General features: G+C 49.0%; 1 protein-coding gene across 11 annotated transcripts in view; it reads left to right on the forward strand.

Moving 5' to 3' along the window:
* Positions 1–9,582, forward strand: part of Fbxo34 (F-box protein 34) — a 67,827-nt gene extending 58,245 nt beyond the window's left edge. For 8 of the 11 annotated variants that reach the window (XM_063274213.1, XM_017599661.3, XM_063274212.1 and 5 more), the window contains 3 exons: positions 2,348–2,511; positions 3,460–3,689; positions 6,886–9,582. In XM_063274213.1, the coding sequence (XP_063130283.1) occupies positions 6,896–8,941 (2,046 nt within the window). In that variant the 5' untranslated portion in view covers positions 2,348–2,511; positions 3,460–3,689; positions 6,886–6,895 and the 3' untranslated portion in view covers positions 8,942–9,582. The remainder of the gene's footprint in view (positions 1–2,347; positions 2,512–3,459; positions 3,690–6,885) is intronic. The other 3 variants (XM_039093267.2, XM_063274216.1, NM_001107257.1) reach the window with 2 other exon arrangements.
* The last annotated feature ends 4,886 nt before the right edge of the window (positions 9,583–14,468 follow it).

Here is a 14,468-nt window from a genome sequence, read left to right on the forward strand (position 1 = left end):
CAGGCTAGCCTCTAAATTCTTGATTCTCTTGCTTAGCCTCCTAAATGTGTGATTTACAGGTTTGAGCCACCATACCAAGTTGCCTTCTTTTTTTTTTTTAAGAGGGGGACATAATGTAAAAGAGTCTCTTTCTCTCTCTCTCTCTCTCTCTCTCTCTCTCTCTCTCTCTCTCTCTCTGTGTATGTGTGTGTGTGTGTGTGTGTGTGTGTGTGTCTGTGTGTATGTATGTGTGTGTGTGAATGTTTGCTTGTTTGAGTGTGCTCCACATTTGTGCCTGGTGTCCTTAGAGGCTTGAAGAGGGTGTTGGTGGATCCAATGGAATTGCAATTACAGAACCCAACTCTCATGTTTTGTAAGGGCTCCAAGCACTCTTACCTACTGAGCCATCTTTCCAGTCCTCAACTTGCAGCTTTATTCCCAATGTAATCTTAATTTTATCATGACCTAGAAGTCATGATGAATGCCATGTTCCGAGAAGTCCGTGTAGTAAATATCTGTCTTGTTATCGTGATAAGACAACCTGACGAGAGCATCGTAAGGAAGGGTGTAGATTTGCTCTGATCCTCAGTTGCAGAGGCTCCAGTTGACGGTGCACATGGATGGGGGAGCAGAAGACGCCTCTTAGTACTGCACAGCCAAGAGCCGAGGCAGAGCAGTGACTACGGAACTGTCTTTCTTTGTCCTTCTCACGCAGTTGAGACCTCACATCAGAGTCGCTCTCCCACCTCAGTTAACGTTGTTTAGAAGTTCCTTGCAGACTGATTCTAAATCCCATCAAGTTGACAATCAGAATTAATGCAAATCACTTGCCTCCTCTAACTGAACCACACACACACACACACACACACACACACACACACACACGACACAAGTATGTTGCTGAGATTGCTAGCCATTTGTGTGATGCTCTGGTGAAGAAGATGAAGTCCGTATTTTCTGGGAGCGTTTATTGAACATTTGAGACAGGGTCCTCAGAAACTGTCTTTTTTCCTATTCTCATCATGTATTTCCCTTGAATTCCTTACGGATCAGGTTTATCCCTCTTCGTAGTTACTGGCGGCAGTAAACGCCTGCAGCCCTAGCATGTGAGGCTGAGACAGGCACAGGGGCTGACAGGACAGCTCGTCAGTCATTGTCACCTTGAGTGGCAAGGCTCTGGATCTGCGTCTCAGCACCACACACATGAGAAATTACTTTGGCTTTTTCACAGTTTGGTGTTCATACACAATTTTCAGTGGGGTTGGGGTTATGGCGTGTGTGAGGTAGGTCTCATATCATAGCCTAGGCCGGCATGGAATGTGACCCAGCCAGGCTGACTTCGAGCTCATCCATCCTGCCTCACCCTTCCTGAAAGCCAGGATCAACGAGTGACCTGCCACGCTCCACCCATCTTCTAACATAAATTTAATCCTTGCGACTTAACTTTATGATTGCACACTATCTATCTTTAGATGACAGTTCTCCTACTTTTTATGTGTTTACTTTTATGTATGTGTATTAGTGTTTGCCTACATGTATGTGTGTATGTATGTATGTGAGGACCGTATGCATACCTGCTGCCCACACAGGTTTGTTGGCATTGGATGCCCTGGAATTGCTGATAGATATGGTTGTGAGCCGTGGCTGTGGTGCTGGGAAGCAAACCCTGTGCAAATCCTGACATCTCTCCTGCGTCCTCCCAGATTTCTAGAGCTGGACTTATATATTATATAGCATGTCTGACCAAAATATGTGGAGCTTTTGAAAACTAGATTTTGGCCATTGCTGTGTGAAGTTGTCTGGGTTTGAGGTGCCAAACAGATAATCTCACATTCTGGAAACGGAGTGTGAAGGGTGTCCCTCCCGGCTGAGCTTCCGAAAGCTGCTCTGATGGGACTGTCCGCTTTCTGCACTGCGGCTCCTCACAGGGGCAGCATCATGGGGGCCGTTCTCATCTCCTACCACAGCCACAGTCCACCTGTTAATTGATTATTGAACATTTATTCTCCAGCCTGTGAGTGAGGGACTATGTGCTGTTTTAGAATTTGTCAGTGACTCGTCCTGTTTGTTTTGGCTTTTTGAGATGAAAACTGTGTGTGTGTGTGTGTGTGTGTGTGTGTGTGTGTGTGTGTGTGTGTTCGTGAAATTCATCCTTCTGCCTCAGCTTACCGACGGCTGCATGGATAAGCATGCACTAGCATGTTACATGTACACATTTTCTCTATTATAAAGGTTATATACATGTTTGTCTTGAAGACTCTTGGGACACTTCTGTCCAGACGGCCTACGTCTCATTGAAATGCTTCAGTGTCACTGTCTTCGTCTTCCTTTGCTCTGGGCTCCCTGACCTCCTATCTACTGTTTGCAGGCACGGGAGCTGCACGTTTCTGAGAACTTGAGCTCACTGCCGCCTCCTCCCCTTGTGCGGATCTGACCAGCCAGCTCGCTGCCATCCACCGAGAGGAACCGTTCTTCATGCAGTTGTTGAAGCCATAAACTCGAGGATCCTTGATGCTTCTCCACCTTCTAACTGTAATGAAATTAGAGTCTTGCCTGTTTTCTTAGTTCTTATTCTTCTCTCTTACTTGCATTTCCTCAAAACATCTACTTTGTATGTCTTCCTTCGGGGTTTAGCTTAGAAAGTAAAGCCTCTCAGACCTGCTTCACCTCAGCTCAGTGCCAGGAGCCTCACCTCTGAGATGCCCACTCCTCCTCTCCTTACAGCACCTGTACCACCCTGTGGAACCTGTCATGGCCTGTTGTAACGTTTGGTTCTGCGTGTCTTCGTAGCAGTCACTGTGTCTGTCTTCTAGTCCAGACAGATTACTCATGCTAGGTAGTTAGAAGGAGATAAGGTCTGTGTTTGAACCTCATTGCTTTACCTCTGACCTGTGATGTGATTGGCTGCCATCGTTCTGGCCCCATCCTAATCGTTCTATGAAGGAGCTTCCAGAGTGAGAAGTGTGGCAGGACAGAGCAGGAGTGAGGCTGACAGACTGTGGCCATCTGGTACAGCAGGGACAAGATGGACGCTCGCTAGCAGCTGTGCCAGCATGCAGAGGAGGCATGTTTTAGTGACGAGGTAGGGACCAGGGAGGAGGAATCTAAGTGACTTAGTTTCTGTTTGTTCATGTGGGTACCTGAGGCTGTTTAGTGTTGGGTTTTGAGGCTTTTAGTGACACATCCAGGTGAGCTTGTCTGCCACACAGCAGAATCTGGAGGTAGAGCGTATGCCACAGGAAATGGCAGGATGAGAGTCACCATGTGGGGGAGCTAATTAGAGCTAGGAGTGGTCATCTAGGCATCACCGGAAGGACTCATGGTCTGTAAAGAGAATGGACCTTGAGGCCTCTACTATGTAAGAGCTAGGAAAGAAAATAATCTGTGCAGGTTGAAGACTGGGGCACTAAAAAGCCTGTTCACTTAAGTTTGTTCCAAGGAGAAGGACAAGGAGCTACATCTTTTTTATTTTTTACCCAGTTAGGACAGATGCTTCAGCACAGACTGCCTCCCTGGCTTCCTGTTACACGGGTCTGCCTCACTCACCTCCTCAGCTCCAAGCCGAAGCCCCCCAGTTCCCTTTGCTGGGTGCCACAGACACAGTTACCGAGGCTCTCGCTAACCCTAGTATGAGGTTTAAAACAGAATCTGGGCCTAATCCCAGGAAAGCGGATGAATTTCTAGGGCCTTTCCAAGAGCCTGAGAAGCTGGTGAGTAAGTGCTGTGTTGGTTTGCATTTTGTCTTAGTACCGAGAGGAGGGCTGGGGAATAACAGACTTTGTTTAAAACAGGGCTGTGTAGCCCACGCTGCTCTCAATCGCCATGGCTGACGGTGTCCACCAGCTGACACTGTCCTCAAGCCTGTCAGTCCTCATCCTCCTGCCTCTATCCACGTGAGGTGCAGGACTGTGCCATCACGCCTGGCTAATCACAGCAGCCTTCTATAGTAGAATTTTGAGGACTGGGCATGTGGCTCCGTGACGAGTGCTTGCAGGGTTCTGATAAGCAATGAGAGACAGGCAGCCACAGACACCTCAGCGGCTCTTCCTAGGCCTCCACCCCCAGAGTCACCGTTACTCCTCTTTTCCTCCTTTGAGATCCCTCCAGTTTACCTCACTGAAGCTGTTCATTCAGTTCCTGTCAGTGGGGCAGACTTTACAGATTATATGCAAACAAAAACCTTCCCTAGTTATACTAATTTGTTCTCAAATTTGAGTTAATAATTATTGTCTGTTGATAACTGACCTGTTCTAGTTATGGTTACTATTACTGGGATGAAACCCTGTGGCCAAAAGCAAGTTGGGGAGCAAAGGGCTTCTTTGGCTTACACCTCCACAGCACTGTCCATCATCAAAGGAAGTCAGGGCAGGAACCTGGAGGCAGGAGCCGAGGCACAGGCCATGGAGGGGGGCTGCTTACTGGCTCGCTCCTGGGGGCTGGCTGAGCCTGCTTTCTTATAGAACCCAGGACCACCGGCCGAGAGATGGTGCCCCCCACAGTGGGTTGTGGCCTCCCCATTGATAACTAAGTACGGGAATGCCTCACAGGCTTGTCTGCACACAGCCTGACCTTACGGGGCTTGTTCTCAGGTGAGGTTCCCTCCTCTCAGATGACACAGCTTGCGTCAAGCTGACAGAAAACTGGGCAGCATAACAAACAGCACCTAAAGTACTGTGTGGGCGAGGGAGGCAAGGAATCTGCAGGGCAAAGCTGCGCCCACTGCTGAAGCTTACGTTTCTTCCCGGGTGCTCTGAGGTGAGGTCACTGCGATAAGTCACTGTGTCCCCAGCCTGCATTGTCTTCATTTCACTTACAGGAGGCTATGAGAACCCAGCACGTAGTTGGCTCAGAGGCAGCACTCGATGTGACTCTTCTTTATGGGTCACCTTGGTCCTGAGGAATTCTGGCAGTTCTTTTGGGAAGACTAAATTATTACATATGATAGAAAGCTGTTAAACTCTGACGGTGCAGAAAAGAGAACGCTCTCTACCACACTGAGGTTCTATGGTGTCAGAGACCAATCACAATGGTCTTAAGATCTACTCCAGGATGTGGAAGATGGCTTCTGGGTAGAGGTGCTGTCCCCCAAACCTGAGACCTGAGCTGATCCCTGGAAATGACATGGGGAAAGGAGAAACAATTCCTGCCTGTTGTTCTCCGTATGCACTGCACAGCTTGTAGTGTGCTTATATAGAAACAAATGTACAAAAATGCTTGAAAGGCACTTCATGTACGGTAAATGCAGAGTTTCTGTTCCCATAGTTTGAAGAGAGCTGAGACTGGGCTGGAGAACCCTAGAAGTTAAAATGAAAAGTAAGGACCATGCATCCATTCTCCACTGTCAGCACCGATACCTGAATGTAGTTCAAGGCTGCCCTGTCCCAGGCGCTCGCTCGTAAATGTGGAACCTGTGAGAAGGATAATTAGTCGGCCCGGGATGCACGTCTTACACAGTAATCTCAGCCAGAGTGGGATCTCCCCTGTGCATAGGTCTGAAAGTGTTGTGGCCTCACTCCCACAAGCGTGTGACTACAGCTCTCTTATGTCACATGGTAGGGTTATGTTACAGGGGACCACACATTCCAGAAAACATACCCTCTTCAATCCCCAGGAGCTTTTTAGCAAGGGTCTGTGGATTATTGGATTATATCTGGTGTTTCACCCTTCAGTTAACATTTCCACTCAGACCAAGTCCAAGTACCTTGCCCAAGTTGTGTCCTCTTTAGCTAATCTAATTAGTCATCTCGTAGAGACCAGGACACAGGCCAGCAGCAAGTAGTCCTTTTCTGTCATGCTCTAAAATGCCTCCGTCCTCACCCCACTGGGAAAGACAAGAAAAAGCACCATATTCTTGTTTTGTTTTGTTTGTCTGAATTAGTTCAAACTTTCTTAGAATAAGGAGTATGGCCTCTGTGTTTATTTAACATAGCTCTAGACTGTTTAATAACTAAGATTTGATACTTGGTCTTAGCCAAAAGGTTGGTAAGGATGTACAGTTCATATGAATGGATTATTTAGAAAGTCAGAGCACATGGCAGACAAGTTGACAAGTTAAAGACAGAGTAGCCCACACTGTGGGAACGGTTGAGGAAATAACAGTTGTTTTATATGCAACCAATAAAATGTGAGTGTGGCTAACTGGAAAGATAAAGATTAAAAATGTACTAGGGCCTGAGACTTACTGCCATACCTTTAATCTTAGCAACTGGGAGGCAGGCAGAACTTTTGTGAATTTCAGGCCAGCCAGGATTACATACCATACTCTCTCTAAAACAAACAGACCCACACAACAAAACAGTCTACTAGGGTCAGACATGGCATGCATGCATGCCCAGAGTCCCAGCACTGAGGGAAGCTGAGGCAGGGGGATCACGAGTTTAACCAGCATGGGTTAGGTGGTGAGAACTAGTTAGGGAGGAAAGGAGCTGGTAGAGTACTTGCTCAGCAGCGTCTGTAGAGTCCTGGGTTCAACTCCCAGCACTGCTTAAAACCTCAGGACTGTGGGGCAGGAGGATCAGGAGGTTGTCAAGGCCAACCTGGCCTACAAGAAACCCTATCTCCTAAAAACAAACAAAACGAACAACAGGGAACATGGAGGAGCGTCCTTAATATTTCCTACCTCTATGCCAAGGTGTGATTTTTAAAAAAGCAATTTCAGGAAACAGCTTTAGAGGATTAATTCACATTAAAAGCCCTTTCTATATTGTATCATTGAAAACCAGCCTATTTTCTGGCTGCTGACTCCACGGGAAGCGGTTGGTTTGCTTCTGTGCTTCTTGACCAGTGTATTAGAAACAAGCCAGAAGACAACTTTCCGGTTAAAGATGTTGGACGCTGGGGAGATACATTTCTCTTGCTAGAAGCAGCAGCCAGGGCCTAAGTCCGCTCTGTTCTCTCCTGTTCCAGGGCATCTGTTATGCACCTTAAGCCATACTGGAAGCTCCAGAAGAAAGAGCGGCCTCTGAGCCACGGAAACACGGACGGTGATGCGAAGGGCAGAGCTAACTGCATGAAACCCACCCCCTCCCCTTCCGCCTCTCCTGTCAAAGCATCATCTAGGAAGCCTTTCGGGATCCTTTCTCCAAATGTCCTGTGCAGCATGAGTGGGAAGAGCCCCGTGGAGAACAGCTTGAGTGTTAAAGCCACAAGGAATGCGCCGTCTGCAGCCGTGCAGCAGACTGAAGGAGGCCTGCCGGGGAGCTGGGCTATTGTCAAACCTGGAAACACCAAGGAGAAAATTGCGTTCTTTGCAGCCCACCAGTGCAGCAATAGGATAGGCTCTATGAAAATAAAAAGCTCCTGGGATATCGATGGGAGAGCCACTAAACGAAGGAAAAAATCAGGGGATCTTAAGAAAGCCAAGTTACAGCTAGAAATGATGAGGGAGATCAACAGCCAGTGCTACCAGTCGGAGCCATTTGCCTGTGGTGTCGAGCACTGTTCTGTGCATTACATGAGTGACAGTGGGGACGGTGTCTATGCTGCGAGGCCTCTGTCAGTGATACAGATGGTTGCCTTCCTCGAGCAGAGAGCCACTGCTCTGCTAGCTAGCTGCACAAAAAACTGCACAAATTCGCCTGCCATTGTGAAGATTTCTGGCCAGTCCCGAGGTATGCCACCTGTACCTGAGCCCTTCTCTGCTCCAGACACTTGTGAAGAATCCAAGGAAAGAGAAAATCCTGAGATTGGCAGATCCCAGAGTGAGCCAGTCCGTGTCCTTGACATGGTAGCCAGGTTGGAGTCCGAGTGCCTGAAGCACCAGGGCCAGCGGGAACCTGGGAGCTTGTCACGGAATAACAGCTTCCGTCGGAATGTAGGCAGGGTGTTGCTCACAAACGGCTCTCAGGCCAGCGACAAAAACGGAGAGGGCTCTGCAGACACGCCCGGCACTCAGGTGCACCCCTTGCAGCTGGTATCTGTGGGTGAAGGACCCCCTGCAACTGACCGTTCTGCAGGGGAGCAGGCCTGGGATGGCACTTCTCAGGGCTGTCCCTCATTGCCGGCTGATGTGAGCTTCCACACAGACAGCACCGAATCAGAGCCGGCTCTGCATACAGCTGTGAAACACTGCAGCCGCAATGATGTAGAAATGGCAGAGGAATTTGATGAATTGCCTACAGATGCTGTCAGCTGTAGAGAGCTTGTAACACTCACAAGCCACAGTCCTGAGCAGAGACAAGAACCTCTGTGCGTTAGCATCACTGTGTGCACAGTGGAGAAAGCCCAGCCATCTGCGCTAGACCCCCTTGAAGAGCCTCTTCCTGGGATGCTGTTCTTTCTGTCACCTGGGCAGGACCAGCAGGCGCACCCCCAGTTGAGTGAACACCCAGCACCAGAGGCGACAGAGGCCAGTCAGCCTCCAGATGCTGCTGAGGGCAGCAGTGCCCGTGAGGAGAAAGATGCCTCTCTGGAGCCGCTTGTTCCAGCAGCCTCTGGGGAAGGAAGCACCTCACAGGGGCTTGAGGCAGCCACGTGTAAGAAGCAGGTGTCTCAGGACTTCCTGGAGACCAGGTTTAAAATCCAGCAACTTCTGGAACCTCAGCAGTACATGGCATGCCTGCCTCACCACATCATGGTGAAAATCTTCAGGTTACTCCCGACCCTGAGCTTAGCAATCCTTAAATGTACCTGCCGCTACTTCAAGTCCATCATTGAATACTACAACATCAGGCCAGCGGACTCTCGGTGGGTCCGAGACCCGCGCTATAGAGAAGACCCTTGCAAGCAGTGCAAGAAAAAGTATGTGAAAGGGGACGTGTCCCTGTGCCGGTGGCACCCCAAACCCTACTGCCAGGCATTGCCGTATGGGCCTGGGTACTGGATGTGCTGCCACCAGTCTCAGAAGGGCTTTCCGGGCTGTAAGTTAGGCCTTCATGACAATCACTGGTTACCCGCCTGCCACAGCTTTAATCGGGCAATCCATAAGAAATCAAGAGGGAGTGAAACGGAAGAAGAGTACTGAAGGCCAGCCTTCAGGGGTGCGACCTCGCCCAGCCCTTCTGGATCTCTGCTCAGATCTGACTGCCACTGCTCAGGCATTTTAAACTGTTTCCCAGCTATACAGGAGATTAGCTCCATGACTGTATGGTGGTGCCTCACTTTAACCTATCCAGCTGTGAAGGACTCCTGCCTGCTTTCCTCCATCCAGGACATTCAGAGGTCACCAGGCAGTCTCCACAAGGGGACCCTGAAGGGCTCCAACACTGGCTCTGTATCTGGAGTGAGTGAGAAGGAAAGCAAACCTTTGAGAATTTATGCCTCAAAAAAGAAAAAGCAGGCACCTTAGCCTAGCCCCTGTGTGCTTGTTCCTGTGAGAATGGTGATGGAGACGGGTATGCCCTGTGGTGTTTACAGTGTACATAATGGGTGTTTGCACAGGGCTGTGACGTGCACATTAAACCAGAGCGCCTTTACCTGTAGATGAGTGCTTTGCCCTCTGTAAATAACGTGATTAAAATTCAGTATTGTATATTATGAACAGCTGACTAAGCATAATCACCACAGAATAAGACTATCATATAATAGATTAAAATGTTGTGCATCCTTTTATCTGGTTAAAATTTTTTAAAAAAACTTCAATAAAAAATAAACATTTTAAATGTGGTCTGGTCTTAAAATAAGGTTTATTAACTTTATGAATGTTCGTGTAAACGTAGGTGGTGTTAGAGGAGAGCAAAGGAGGGTGTGACCCCCTGAAGCTGTGCTGGGAATCTAATCTGGGTGAGCAACAGGTTCTCCTCACCGCTGAGCCGCTGGCACCCAAAGGTTTATTTTGTGCATGTGCGTGTGCTTGCTCGAGTGTGAGCTCACTAGGGTGGCAGATCACCAGTGTGGAGCTTGAGTGCCTGTGTGATCCCCAATGAACTGAGCCAGATTCTCCTGCCTAAGTCATCTGTCCAGATCCTGGTGTGTGTGGGTATTTTGCCTACATTTATGTCAAATCACATGCTTGTCTGTGCCAGCAGAGGCAGAAGAGGGCATCCGATCCCTTTGAACCGGAGTCTGAGCGGGTGTAAGCCCTCGTGTGCTTGCCGGGAACCAAGCCCCAGTCCTCTGGGGAGCAGCAGTGCTCTTAACTGCAGAGTCACCTCTCCAGCCCCCTCGTCAGAGACCTGTTACAGTTTTGTCTTCAAGACACTTGTAGGGGTTGGGGATTTAGCTCAGTGGTAGAGCGCTTGCCTAGCAAGCGCAAGGCCCAGGGTTCGGTCCTCAGCTCCGGAAAAAAAAAAAAGAAAAGAAAGAAAAAAAAGACACTTGTAGTGACTCAGGCCTGGGATCCCAGAGCTCTGACAAGGCAGAGAGAAGTGCGGAGTCTGAGGCACGCCTAGGTTACAAGAGGAGACACTTCAAATGCACCCTGTAACAAGGCTATTCAGAAGAAGGGTGGCTGGCATTTTATAGTACAGAATCACCTTTCCTTAAATTGTATTTAAAGTCTTTTAGGCTTTTAACATTTTGAATTTGACCAGTGCCTGCCATATTCCCTGTCTAGGGAAGTAATATTCAAAGATTCCCATAGCCCGCCCCTCAGATTGACTTAGAGCCCCTGGGAGCCTTCAGGCTTGTGGACATAAAGCCAGAGCTCTAAAAACAAAATCCAAAAGCCAGATTGGTCTGAAATGAAACACACAAAAACAACAGAAAGCCGCCTTATCAGCACAAGTTGCAGGTAGGGAGGCCAGATGACAAATTTGGGTGAGTGACAGGGAAGGGCAGTGGTTACTTTGGGGGGGCACACATTTGGCCAGGACCTGCAGGGAGCAGAGGGCAGGGTGGCATTTAGGTAGAACCAGCTTGGTCTGTGTTAAGGGAGAGGGGCACGAGGCCAGTGACTTCCAAACTGGGATCTAATTCTGATTTTATAATTGTGTGTTTGTATACAAGTGAGTGTATATCCGTGTAAGCCAGAAGGTGTCAGATACCCTGCATCTGGAATTACAAGCAGTTATGAGTGTTGAATGCCAAACTCGGGTCCGTGGCTCTTAACTGCTGAGCCATCTCTCTGAGTTTGGGTTTTTATTTCATCCTTCGCCGTAACTGCCGAGAGCAGGCGGAAACTGCAGTGATCCCATGCCAGGGAGGCCACCCCCTGACAAATGGACCATGCCATGCTGGCCTGGAGACTCAGACACCAACACACGAGGCTGGGAACAGCTCATCTTCACGACATCTGCTGTTGGCGTGTGCCAAACTGGCAATCTAAGTGTCCTGTAAGTTTGTGTGACTCACGGGATTAAAGGAGAGGACACACAGGGCAACCAGGGCTGTGACGTGCCTCACACAGTGTTCAACCCTTGCTGCCTGTGGCTCTCCCATGTGGGAGATAAACAACTCTGGTCTTCATGAGTCAGCATCCCTGACCTGGTTATCACATGCCCTGCAGCTGTGTGTGAAGCTGAGCTCACTGAGCAGGGGCACGGGATGGCCCCAGGTCACTTGGCCTTACCTCAGAAATAGATGCCCGTTTGCACCGAGCAGGACGTGCTTCCCAGTGCTGAACAGAGGCTTCTGCTGGTAGCAACAGCCCCAGACCACCACCAACCCCATCCCACAGCCATGGACTCCTCAGCCAGAATGCTTTCTGAGACTCTGTGGCCCCCTAGTGTTGAATGTAAAAATAATCCACTCGCTTTTAAGAGTTTGCGTGTAGATATCTGTATACCACACGCATGCTGTTCTATGGAGGTCAGGAGGGCATATGTCCTCTAAAGTCCCCTAAAGATGGCTGTTAGCTGTCCTGTAGGTGCTGGAAATGAATCCCAGTCCTGGAAGAGCAGCCAGTATTAACCCTGCCTGTCAGAAGTCCCAGGGAAATGGCCAGTCTCCTGTCCTGCCATGTGTTCCTTCCCACCCTGCACTGCCAAAGCATCACAAACACTCCTTTGCTGGGGTCTCACCCTACCCCAGTCAAAGAAAACGCCCACTTTAGCTCCTACAGTCCATCCTTTGCTGAATCTGGGAATTGGGTCCCCATCCTGTCCATGAGACTATTAGACTCTCCTGTACCAGTTGGGGAAGGAACCAAGGGCACGGGCATTGTACATGTATGACAGTACATAACTTGTAATCCCAGCACACAGTAGGACCACCTCTTTGAGGCCTTCTTAACAAAACTAAGCATGTGCTTGCCGATGTGTCTGTTCATTCTAGACACTGTTGGCCCCACTACAACACTGGAAGTCAATCCCATCCTTCTGCTGTGGTGGCCCCTGTATCACGGGGGGACGGGGTTCCCCTGGCCTCACAGAATAGCTAGTTTGAGCACCTACCATCATTCCCTCACCATGATCGCGTCCCATGTTTGATCAGCAATCCCTCTACAGTTAAGCCAAATTCCCAACAAAAGAGTTGAGTACCAATTCAGTGAGTGCCGCTGGCAGGTTTAGACAGCTCTAGCTTGTTCCATAATTGCCTATGAAGGATGAGAAACCTGAAGGGAACTTAAAGGACCTTTGCCTCTGGACATCGCTGATCCCGGGCAACCAGGCGTCTGGGGAAGTTCCTACAGGAGCTGTGGCTGCACCACTGCCTGCTCGACACTGCTGCTGCCAGCAGTACCCAGCAGCAGGCTGTGGGCAAATGCTTACGGTCTGGCCCTAGTCATCTCTGCAATGCGGACTTGGAGTGCCTGTTAGCCGTTTGAAGCCATTCAGACAGTCTGTATGTAAGTCCTCCCAGCTCTTTGCCACACCTTCAGCTGCCGCCATTTCTCTGACAGACTGGCTTTGTCTTTCTTCATCCACAGACTGCTTCATATATGCCATATGTCATTTGACACAAAACCCTTCTTCACACTGAACACCGCCAATAACGAGTCGATGCTGCCAACTGTCTACCAGACACGAAGTCCTGTAATCGAATGCTGAGCACACAGTGGAATCGTACCCCTCAAATTTGTTTCCTCGGGGTTCATGCAGGCTCATGTTAGAGTCTCAGAACTAATGACGTGCCGGTGTGGGAAGTGCACCATGCTTTCTGACACACCACTCCTAACTTCACGGAAGTTCATGGCCACAACTGATACTCGCAAAGGCTTGTGGGAAGAGCAAACATTGTGGTTAGGCACCTTTGGGGGCCTCAAGTTTATCTGTGTCTAGTTGTTGACGCAGAACCTTAAAGCTGTAGTCTCCCACTCTAGGTGGCCGGCCTTGTTACGTGTGGAGAACAGGGTCACTGGTTAGGAGCTGGGAAGTGAAGTGGAATGGGGCAGAGACTGCGCCCTCATGGAATAGAGGAAGAAACCCACTAAAAGCCAGGGAGGCGACAGCCTGCTATCTGGTAAAGGTGTTTGCCATGCAAATCTGGCAACCAGCGTTTGATCCCTGGGATCCACAGAAAGGCCAACAGAGAATGAACTCCACAAAGTTGTCTTCTGATCGCTGCAATGTTTGTTAAAGCACACACACTCCCTCTAATAAGAGTAATTTGGGGGCTGGGGATTTAGCTCAGTGGTAGAGCGCTTACCTAGGAAGCGCAAGGCCCTGGGTTCGGTCCCCAGCTCCAAAAAAAAAAAGAAGCCATGAAACCTTTCCCACCTTCTCTTAAGCCAGTGTTCTCAACCTTCCTATCGCTGGGAGCTCTAATACACTTTCTCACGTCGTGGTGAGCCCCAACCATATATATATATATATATATTTTTTTTTGGTTCTTTTTTTTCAGAGCTGGGGACCGAACCCAGGGCCTTGCGCTTCCTAGGCAAGCGCTCTACCACTGAGCTAAATCTCCAACCCCTCCCAACCATATTTTTTGTTGCTGCTTTGTAATTTTGCTAGTTATGAATTGTTTTTAAATTCTATTTTTAAGGGTTTGTGTTTTTTCCAAAGATGTATTTATATGAGTACACTGTAGCTGTCTTCAGCTACACCAGAAGAGGGCATCAGACCCCATTACAGATGGTTGTGAGCCACCATGTGGTTGCTGGGAATCGAACTCAGGACCTCTGGAAGAGCACTCAGTGCTCTTAACCGCTGAGCCATCTCTCCAGCCCGCTAGTTATGAATTGTAATGTAAATCTGTGTCTTAGGTGACCCCTGTGAAAGGGTCACTGACTGTCCCCCAGGCTGAGAACTGCTGTCCTAAGGTCTCTGAGTAGAGACAGGGGATTCTACAAAGGCATCTGTTCTAGAGGGTTGGTTTTTCTTCTGCTTTAGTAGTGGAGTCCAACCCAGGGCCACGCTAGGCAGACTGCTCCCCATTGAGCTGTTCCCCCACCCTTTTAAAGCTCGCCTTGTTGGGTTTAAAGCTTGCCTTGTTGGGTTCTAATTTAGAGACGGGTCTCAACTGTCTCAGGTTGACCTTGAGGTCATTCTACCTCAGCCTTTCCAGTGCTGGGTGAACTACCATGCTGGCTCCCCACTGGGTTTTCAGACAGGTTCTCATGATGGAACGTGGAGTACTGCCTCCTTCCAAGCACTGACATTAACAGGGATGTGCCATCACACAGAGTACAGATTGATTTTTTAAGTTGGGTTTACAAAAATGAAAACAAG

This window comes from Rattus norvegicus, chromosome 15 (genome assembly GCF_036323735.1).
Source record: "Rattus norvegicus strain BN/NHsdMcwi chromosome 15, GRCr8, whole genome shotgun sequence".
Classification (NCBI taxonomy): Eukaryota; Metazoa; Chordata; class Mammalia; order Rodentia; family Muridae; genus Rattus; species Rattus norvegicus.